The 10,874-nt window shown below is 35.0% G+C and overlaps 1 protein-coding gene across 1 annotated transcript; it reads right to left on the bottom strand.

Annotated features, from left to right (window-relative positions):
• Positions 1–2,518: 2,518 nt before the first annotated feature.
• On the bottom strand, positions 2,519–9,889 carry LOC132278413 (uncharacterized). The gene is made up of 3 exons (XM_059780203.1): positions 9,764–9,889; positions 9,504–9,678; positions 2,519–2,556 (listed from the first exon to the last, which is right to left on the bottom strand). The coding sequence occupies exons 1-3, from the start codon at positions 9,887–9,889 to the stop codon at positions 2,519–2,521; spliced, it is 339 nt and encodes a 112-aa protein (XP_059636186.1).
• Positions 9,890–10,874: the final 985 nt, after the last annotated feature.

The following is a 10,874-nucleotide window of genomic DNA, read 5'->3' as shown; positions in this document are numbered from 1 at the left end:
AAGCTTGGAATTGATGTACACCTGAAAAATAGGAGTGGGTCAGACCCACGAACAAGTTCTAACCTACTGCAATTCAAGCAGAAACTCGATATGCATATACATCCTAAACAATTCAACAATAGCTAATAGTTCGTACGTAAGTATATCCATACTACAGGACGCTCAGTGGACTATGGAGAGGGTCTCAACCTGAATAAAAGGCAACATCCGAAAACGCACCCATAGGTGGGCATGAGTACCTAGACCTAATAGGATACATCTCAACCTCTCATATTCAGCTACGCATCCTACTGCATATATGCTCTATAACCGACGACTCTGAGACTCAAGCTCATATCGTGGTACCATAAAAAATATATTTTAAATCTTATCATATCCATCCATAAGAAATCCAGTTAGTCATTCAACTTGTGCAGCTTTTTTGACTTAACATAGATAACAAGCAATCCGGTTAGTCATTCAGCTTGTTCAGCTTCTTTGACTTAAGTATTAGTAGGATTTATTTTAAAATCCATTCCTTTATTCCATGTAGATAGGATTTAGTATTTTGAAACTAATCCAAACCTAGGCATGCCACCATCCCATACCGGTGCATGTAATCCAACATCCAGCAGTTAACAATACAATTGTATAAGTAAATACCAACTATTCCATACCATGCAGCAGTTGGTAACACTAATAATGAAAGTAATTACCAACTAGTCCATAAGACATATAACCAGAATCCATTACAGGTATAAGAAGAGTTATGTATATGACATGCTTATTCTGTACTACCGACACATGCTTCTCCAATAAGTTTACAATACAGAGAGTAAATATTATTTATCCTGTGATCCCCTATGAGCATAATAACAACAATATCAAAATTAACATGCTCATTCAAAACCATTCCACGATATCCAGAATGTTAACAAGATACAGTACTGTAAAATTTGCAACTAAGGTCCCATTAAGCATAATAGAGAGTTATCACACTTGACATGCTTATGTTTTTTTTTTATATAATACTATGACATGATTTAAACCACAAATTCCCTAAGTCACTTGCTAAATTAAACACGAGCAACTTGAATCATTCACATCAAAACCAATAAACCAATTTTCTTAAGAGTCTCATACTGTGTTCTATATTTGCTTCCTATGGTATATTCTGTACCACCATTCCTTCTGAGGCTTTAGTATGAGTTTGGACATTACTAAACAACCCCAGAACAAACCCTAAATCAATCTGGAATGTTAAAACCCCAACCACAGTAGCCCAGAACTAGCAGAAAACAACCAAAACTGAAGAGCCTTGAAGGGAGACGTCTCCAACCAAGTTAGAGCCACCTCCAAACAAGATAAAGCTGGCTCTAACTCACTTGGAGCCGCCTCCAACATACTTAGAACCGGCTCCATGATCCCATGGAGCCCCTTCTTTCACAAAGAGAGCCTGCTCTCTTCAACTCTGCCTCTTTTCTTCACCTGCTTTGTCTCCGGTGAATCCCATTGATCCGTCCCTCTCTGTTACAGTTCCTAATGGTTTTAATTATATTCAGACCTAACCAGAGAAGATCCATCTAACTCCTTCATGCATTGATTAATCACGATTTAAAATAAGCATATACACAGTCAATCACCAAACTAGCAACCTAAGATGGTTTCAACACATACTGCTTTAAACAAGTTTTGACCATGCATAACAATTTAATTCTTATGTTTAATAGTTCTTGGAACTGCTTAAGGATGTAAAGAACACGAGATAAAGGGAAAGAGTGAAGTTAGAACTTGTCTTACACTGACGTCGTTCTAAATTCTCCGATGAACTGTGTGTTTGCTCCTCTGGTTTCTCTCTGCCTTCACAACCGTAAACAGGGTTCTAAAACCCTAGACAGAGACCTTAAATGTATATTTATAGGCCAAACTACTCCTAGGCTCAATTAAACCCTAATCTAACTTACTCGGCCCATAGAACAACCTAGGTTTTAATCCTCATCGGCTACTTATGTAAATTGCAACCCTAATGTAACTATATGCGTGCAACCATAAAACAGTCACGTTGAGAAATAATTAAATAATTAACTAATGTGTTAGCACCGGGCATAGATCGTTTCATTCCCATCTCCTCCGGCCACTAAAGCTTTAAACCACGATCTCTCTTATCCACCCAATTAAATCAATCCAATTAAAATAAGTAAATAACTAACTACAATTAAATCAATTAAATTAACATATATGCACTTCAACAATTAAAAATGCAATTTAAACAATAAAGTAAATACTAGGACTATACTTTTGAAATTAGGGGTATTACAAAAGTTGACCCGATAACGGATCTAGAATGTAGAAGCGGAAACAAAAACAAAGTCTATGGGAATGATCAGTATCCCTAAGACGCCATGGTGACTTTCCATGAAGTTACAGAAACAAGAGAAAACAATTGCGGAAGCGAAAAGGTGAAAATAGACCAAGTATATCCCCAAGTGCAAAATGGTCATTTCATATGCAACGAAGTCTCAAGAGATGTACGTCATCTCTAAGACGCAAACATGGCTTCCCATGAAGCCATAGAACCTAAAAGAAAACAAAAATGCGAAAGCGACGTTTTAAAAACAGACAAGTTTAGCCCTAGAGGCAAAATGGTAATTTCTAAAAGTTATGGGTGCTACCGAGCACACCATTGGATAGACGACGAAAAATTAACGAAGTTCAAAAAAAAAAAATTCACCCAATTAGGAGTCCGAACGAAGAAGTTATGATAAAAAAAAAGGGGTCAAAAGGAGCAACACAAGGCCATCTAATCGATTAGATGCCAAAACAGTAAGTTGGAAAATTTGAAGAAGACCATCTAATCCATCTAATCGATTAGATGCCAAAACAGTAAGTTGGAAAATCTGTGGAAGACCATCTAATCAATTAGATGGGGTTGACTGCCAGAAAATGTTGAAGAAAAACGCTGTTTTGAGGGATAAGATGGACTTTTTAGGAAAAACATGAAAAAGAAACCCCCCTTAAAATAATTTTTCCAAGCTGACCATATCTGAGTTTGTGAAAATTCAGAACGTCACAATTCTAACCCATTACCTGGCGTTGTTTCGGCCTTTCGGCTGTTTTTCACTCCACCACCGTTTTCAACTATTTCCCAGCGTTGTTCCGACGTGTACTATTTCCCTGCATTGTTCTAGACTTTTGGATGCTTTTCACACCACCATCGTTTTCAAGATTTCATCTCTAAACTTAAGTTGGCTTCGAAAAACCCATCTTGAATTTGCGGGAGAATATTGAAATATATATTATTGATAAGCGCACAAAACTTGTTATTTTGTACTTAATAATAAATGATTAACTAATATTTTTTATTAAATAAATGTTCTTATCCATGTTTTCCATGTTTTATATGGGCTGATTTCAGAATAAGAAGAAAAGAGACAAAAATAGCAGAAATGTGAGATTACACGATCAGTCAAATTCAAAGTTGACTTTCCATCAAATCAGTAAAGATCAGGCTAAATTGGAAAGCACATCAAGTCAAAGATATCAAGCCAAATTGGAAAGCATATAATTCCAAATTGGAAAATAGCAAGATTTTATTTTATTTTATTATATTTTTACTTCTGTAATTAGAATTTTTCCCTCCCAGTCGTTCCATTCTAAACTCTATAAATAGGAACATATGGAGAGGAGGTACAATGTACACTGTTAATGAAAGAAAATAATAAAAGTTAGAGAATTTTTGTCTTCAATTTCTTTCTTATAATTTTTGTTATGTAAAACATTTTTATTTTTATATTTTGTTTTATTTTTATTAGTATGCTAGCTTAAATACCTCATCTCGAGGAAATGATGAAGTCACCATGGTTAACATGTAATTGAATTTCTTCATGTCTTGTTTTAATTTTCCTCTTTAGAACATGTTTTTTATTCTTCTATACTGTGTTATTGGATTGAAAAATAAATTAGAAGGAGGATTCTTTGTGTTTGCCAATTAATGGTAATTCAAAGAATGCATACCTCTATTTACTAAAGATTTACCAAATTAAATAAAAAATTGTTCTCTCTTATTTAAGCAAGTGTTGTTTAATTTTTTATTTTCCTTCATCTTTCCAAGTTCTAATTGGATTGATGAAGTGAAATGCTTATAAAAGAAAAATTGACAAAAATAAAATAAATTTGTTTATATGGATCTGTGGTGGTGGATTCTTATCCCTCAAGACTTTTTCCATTATTTGAAAAGAAAATTATTATGTAGTCTTTTTATTTTTTTATTTTATTTTAGTTCATTATTAAAAATTCATCAAATTGTTTTAAAAGTGTTCTTCCTTAAATTTTGGTTTTGATTATGAATTCTAATCTTAAATGTGTGTTCGACCTTGCTTATCACTATATAATTTTTAATTTAGTCTTTGCAAGTTTTTGTTTTTTTTGCACGAAGTGTAAAAAAACAGCGATAGAATTCATAAATCTATATTTGTCAATTATATATATGCATAATATATTATACATATATATTATATTCGTTTTCCTTTCTTTCCTCCTTGATTTACTCCTTTTGTTTCCCTCTTTTCTTTTATATATATATATATATATATATATATATATATATATATATATATATATATATTTGGTTTCCTTTCTTTCCTCCTTAATTCACTTCTTGATTTATTCATTTTGTTTCCCTCCTTCCCTCCTTGATTTATTCCTTTTGTCTGCAACTTTGTTTCATATATACATTGTATCAATACAATGTAAACAAATGAAGAAATATAAGGAATAAAAGAAATGTAGCCTCAGTGGCTCTTAATCCATGGATGTAAGCCTTAGTGCCAAACCATGTATATACTCCGTTCTTAATCTTTCTTTATTTCATCTTCCTATTTTACATCTTATATTTTCCCATCATAAAGTTAACATAACCGAAGATTGGGAGCCTATGGTCCTACACAAGTGTCTTATTTTCAATTATAAAATAACACTTGCAATAAAATAGCACTCGCAATAGAACGAATCCTTGTAGGATGGGGTGTCGAACCTCAAAGACTATAATGGATTTTTAAGTATAAAATTAATTGCTATTTAATTTAAAGAGAAGATTTGTTGTTTTGATTGTATATAAATAACATGAAAAGTAAAAATAAGCAATTAGAACAAAGATTAAGATCAAGGGAAGAAAAACTTAGGGCTTGATTTCATCACAAACCTCATAATATAGTCAATCGCTTCGACCTTAGGGATTTCAATATTTATGTATGATCAGGAATTAATGAATTAATTTTATATTTAATTCAATTTTAATAAGATAAATAATGAATTCATCTTAAGTAATAACCTGTCTTTGGTTGGCACGAATTGTCTACTAAACTACTCTAATTTACAATGTAGTACAACTCGTCTTTCCTATACATAGATTATCAAAACATTCATTCATAAAACAGTTTAAGTACCATTGCATGATCATTATTTAGATCGTTTTAAGAAGCCCTTAGCCGTCAATCTCAAACAATAAGAATATGTTGGATTTGATTAAAAAAAATCAAATCTAAGGCAAGATATTAATTTCAACAAAAAGCAAGTTTATTAATTAAAACTTCAATTGCTTAGAAATCCTAAGTCTATTGCTTTTAATCATTCAATCAAAATACATAAATAATGAAAATACCCAAAGTTAAAGAACAATCAAGCCATATTATTCGGATTTGGGTTATATCAAGGCCCTAAGATGAAGTTTAATTAGCTACTCATGGAGAGAAAGGATGTCTTATTGATGTTGTAGAAGCCATCTCTATGGACCACCAACAACTCCTTTGGATCTTCTTCTTTAATCTTCAAAACCCTAAAAGCCGCTGCAAGATCTCTCTCTTGTATCCTATGTAATCTCCCATTTTTCAGCAGAACATCTCCCTTTTATATCCACATGTTGTAGACTTTCCTCCTCGAGAAAAGAAATAGAAAAGGTTCAGTAAAAGAAAGAAGCCAAAACAGGTTTCTATATTTTTGTCAGTTTACAACGCTGTTTTGACCTATTTAGAGTACGAATCTGGAAACTGCTATTAGACACAAAAACGACGGGTTCGTGTCTTCTTTCTAGAGTCGCTGAGTTTGCACAATTTGGAGTTTGCAATTGGTTGACTTGATAATTTCTCTTCCTCTCTTTGATTCAACATTTTAGCTATTTGCCAAACTTCAGTTTTTAGCTTTGCTATGGATTGGGAATGAGACTGCAACAATTGAGTGTTGGACTCAAGGTTGCTAAGTGCAGCTAAGACCTTTTCTTCAAATGCAGAATTTCTAGGAGGATGAGGAGGATGATTGAATTGATTTTGAACTTGTGGAGGATGACGATAGTTAGATGATGGATTGAAAGAATTATTATTTGGAAGAGAAGTGAACTGTGCTACCCTCGAATCCGAGACACGGGTTGATCAGGCCCAAGCCCAAATCCGAGAGATATCAAACAATTAAAGTATTTTAAATCGAACACAAAATACAAAAAAATGATTTAAGAAATAAATTAAAAGCTGAAAGAAACTAAAAGAAAAACCTTGTATCACAATTAGTCCAATCTGATAATCCAAAACCTCCATAAGTTTACAACTCGGGAATCCATCCATTGGACCCCTTATTAAAATTTTCAAACCGAAATTGAAATGATAGAAATAAACTCTAAAGCTATAGAGAAGATTCCTACATAGTCAGAGGAATGAATATCTGTATCTGCTCTGCACGATCAACCCGTAATTCTGGAACTGCCGAGCACCTAAAAAATAAAGGAGTGATTCAGGCCCACATGCAAGTCCTGATCTATTACAATCTAAATAGTAATCCGATACGCAGATACATCCTGGGAAGACTCAACAATATCCAGAGTAGTCCATATATGTATATAGTACACACTATAGGATGCTCGCTAGTCCAGTAGGACTGTCACAGCCTGAATAGAAGGCAACATGCAAATACGCACCCTAAGGTGGGCATGAGTACCTAGACCTACCAGGGAACAACAACTATGTCCAGTTATCCATCCTAGACGATATACGCGCCCTAACCATGGTCATGAGACTCAAGCTCATACCACGGCACCATATAATATATATATAAAGTCCGAACTCCTAATACAAGATATCAACCATCTGTATAGTGGTCTGATATATGTATCACACTCCATCCTAAACCATAGTAGGTCAATCAATTATTTTATTGACATGACACAAGTAGAAGATGGACTTAACCTTTATGGTTAATCCATACCTTAATCCAAATTAGGTAGGACTTAGCGTTTTGAACTAATCCATTCCCAATATAGGTAGGTCTTAGTGTTTTGAACTAAGCCATCCTTAATATGACATCGTCCTATACCGGTTCATATATATCCATATAAGTAGGACTTAACCTTTTTAGGTTAATCCAACTCATTCCAAATTAGGTAGGATTTAGTGCTTGAACTAATCCATATCTAGTATGTCACCGTCCCATACCGGTACATACAATCCTCCAGTTAACATAGTTGACAAAACAGTATTAGATGCAAACCAACCATACTCCAGCATAAGCATACATAACAATCTAACAGGTGGAGGATCGAATTATGCACTCAATATAAGGTTTAAAAGTCCTAAACCAACCCTTTAAACTGATCAAGAATACTGATCATTTAACTCCCCCGAACTGCGTAGTTAATAAAACCACACTATATAATCAACATCCATCCTCCAAAGTATGCATCAATATATATACATACATACATAACAATGTAAGGTAATCACAACGGAACCTAAATATCATGCTCCAACAAATTTACATAGCTAGAATCAATCATAGCATTTAAATTCTCATGAAATCCATAAATTAATAAACTTAACAGAATGTATATATCAATTTATTTTAAATCAAGTACAAATGATTTCAAGAACCTACCATATTTATAAATCTGTTTAAATATAGTTAAACAGAAATAAATTATATCTCACAGAAAAACCAAGTTCCAGAAATAAATTTATGTATTCAAAACCGTGCACAACCTTCGAATTTTCCATAGGTTCATCCTAATTCTTTTCTTAGTCCAGTTGAGAATTAATGTTTTTGAAAGTATTATAGGTATTTTACAATCTCAAACCATATTTAAAACAGTTTAAAAACCATGCACATACACTGTATAGTCCAAATCCATGCCCAAAACAACATATTGTATGTAAAACTGGGCAAGAGCAGGCTCCAAAATTTGAGAGCCTGCTCTATTTAAAGGGAGAGCCGGCTCTAGAGCTACAAGAGCAGGCTCCCCACCCTTTGGGAGCCGGCTCTAAGAGTAGGAAGAGCCTGTTCTTCCTCCCTTAGATGCCGTCGTCTGTTTCTGCGTCTTCTTCTCTAACTCCGATGATTAACAGAGCCTCTGTGGTGTTTTTAAATCCTTGTTCTAGGTTCAAACTCAGTCCTAGATATATCTTAAACCACTAACATCCTACCATAACATGTATTGAACACAACCTTTGAAGCAATGACTACAGAATCTCAGTTTAAAACTTAAGCGATTCAAAAGAGATTTATTCAGTGAAGTTGAATACTATTTTTAAAACTTGATTCAGGATTCAATCTTAGACCCAAATTCATTACAAGTCATCAAATCATGACCTCAATTTTAATCAAAGCCTAAATGCAACCACCGAGAAGAATAAATAACAGAAAACCATCAAGGTTTATGCAAATCACTTGTTTCAACAAGATTAATATAATTCATACATGCATACTAGATTTGATATCATGTTTGTTTAATCCGTTTTTAGTCTTTAATTAATCCCTGGAGTCTAACCAGGCATGCACAGAACACGAATTAAAGGGAAAGAGGAGAACAAGACTTGCCTCTAATTTTCGGTTAGAAAACTGAAACTGTCGTCTCTAATTTTTCCGTCAACGTTGTCGGCTATTGTTCTACACCTCCGACGCTCTTGGTTCAACCCAGAAGCATTCCATTACAACCTCCTTGAACCTATCTGCAAGCTCTAAAGTTTCCTCTCCCTGCTTCTCTGTGTCTCTCTATCTCTCACAACTCTCTGTAACGTGAATAAAGTTTTATGTAGCTTCTAAAACTCTAAACCCATATAAGATTATATTTATAGGCTAAATACTCCAACCCTAATCCTTGTATAATTTGAGCCCTAGTGCAACTCTTAGCCGGCCCAAGAAAACCTAAATTATAACCTATGTCGACTAAGACGTGAATTTTAATTTAGTTATAACCGTAACTTAATTTACTAATTAAATCACATAATTCAATTAAAAACAAATACTACAATTAAATCAAGTAATTCAAGTAATCAATTAAACAAATAAAAATGCAATTAAATACACTAATTAAATTCTTCAATTAAAACAAATAATACAATTAAATCAAATAATTCAAGAAATCAATTAAACAAATAAAAATGCAATTAAATATAATAATTAAATTCCAAAATTGTCCTTTTAAAATTAGGGGTATTACATTCTTCCCCTCTAACAAAAGGAATTCCGTCCTTGGAATTCGCTCTTACTTTCTTTCCATAATTCAGGAAACGGCGAGCGAAAGACATCCTCCCATTCCCAAGTGGATTCAGCCTCATTGTGAAGACTACACTGCACACGAACCAAAAGAATAACCTTGTTTTGAAGGATTTGATCCCTACGGTCAACAATACAACACGGTGACTCCAAATAGGTTGCATCCGGCTGCAACCCAATATCAACATGGTGATACCCATCCTCATTTCGCAGAAATTTCCGCAACATGGAAACATGGAACACATTTGTGAACGTGATCCAAAGTATCCGAAAGTGCTAACCTATAAGCAATAGCTCCAACGCGATCCGTGATCATGAATGGTCCGACAAACCACGATGCCAACTTCCGTTTCTTCCCAAAGCATATAACACCTTTCATAGGCGACACTTTGAGTAGAACCTAATCTCCAACTCTAAACTCGAAATCAAGAACACACGACCGAAACATATCCACCATAATCTGATTCACCCGCTCAGTCTGTCCATCAGTCTGAGGATGATAAGCAGAACTAAGGTGCAACTCTGTACCCAAGGCCTGCTGGAAACTCTTCTAGAATCCAGACACAAAGCTCGAATCCCGGTCCGATATAATAGACAACGGAATACCATGTAGCTTTACAATCTCTGCAATGTAAAGCCTTGCCAACTGCTTCGAAATAAAGTCAGTGCGAATAGGTAGGAAATGAGCTGATTTGGTCAACCTATCCACGATGACCCAAATGGAATTGTGACCCTTGAAAGAAGTGGGCAATCTCTCCACAAAGTCCATAGAAATGCTCTCCCATTTCCACTCCGGTATCGGTAGCGGTTGTAGAGCTCCTGGCGGCCTTTGATGATCAATCTTGACCATCTGACAAGTACTACATCGGGAGACGAAAAGAGCAATGTCTTTCTTCATACCTACCCACCAAAACTGCCGCTTCATATCCTGATACATTTTGTCGCCTCCCGGATGAACAGAAAACTCAGAGTGGTGAGTCTCAGTCATCACATCCTTCCTCAACCCGTCAGCAGAAGATACCACTAAGCGTCCCTTGTACCTCAAGCCTCCGTCAACCCCAACATAGTAAAATGGAACGTCCCCAGCAGCTATCTCTGCAACCTTGTCGATACACTGCTGATCCGTGAGTTGTGCTTGTAGAACCTTGCGAATGATAGAAGGTGTAACCACTAAGCAAGCCATCAAAGCATCCGATAACTCATCCACAATCCTCAAAGCGTTCTAATCAGTGGTGAATAGAGTAGAAAGGCTACCAACAGGTCGGCAACACTATCCATAGATGCCTAGCATGATCGTCCTCCGACCGAGAATAGATCAAGATGTCATCAATAAAGACAATAACAAACTGATCCAACTAAGCCCG

This window comes from Cornus florida, unplaced genomic scaffold (assembly GCF_030987335.1).
Source record: "Cornus florida cultivar Cherokee Brave unplaced genomic scaffold, ASM3098733v1 CherokeeBrave_3.0.0_Hap2_Chr10, whole genome shotgun sequence".
In the NCBI taxonomy this organism is placed as follows: domain Eukaryota; kingdom Viridiplantae; phylum Streptophyta; class Magnoliopsida; order Cornales; family Cornaceae; genus Cornus; species Cornus florida.
Note: the sequence above shows the minus strand (reverse complement) of the source record. Positions and strands in the feature narration are given on the sequence as shown.

Coding starts and splice junctions, on each gene's coding strand:
- LOC132278413 (XM_059780203.1), bottom strand. CDS start 9,889: ATGAAAGGTGTTATATGCTTTGGGAAGAAACGGAAGTTGGCATCGTGG. Junction 9,679..9,763: donor TTTCGGATACTTTGGATCAC/GTTCACAAATGT, acceptor ATTGGGTTGCAG/CCGGATGCAACCTATTTGGA. Junction 2,557..9,503: donor TCCTGAATTATGGAAAGAAA/GTAAGAGCGAAT, acceptor GTTTTCTTTTAG/GTTCTATGGCTTCATGGGAA.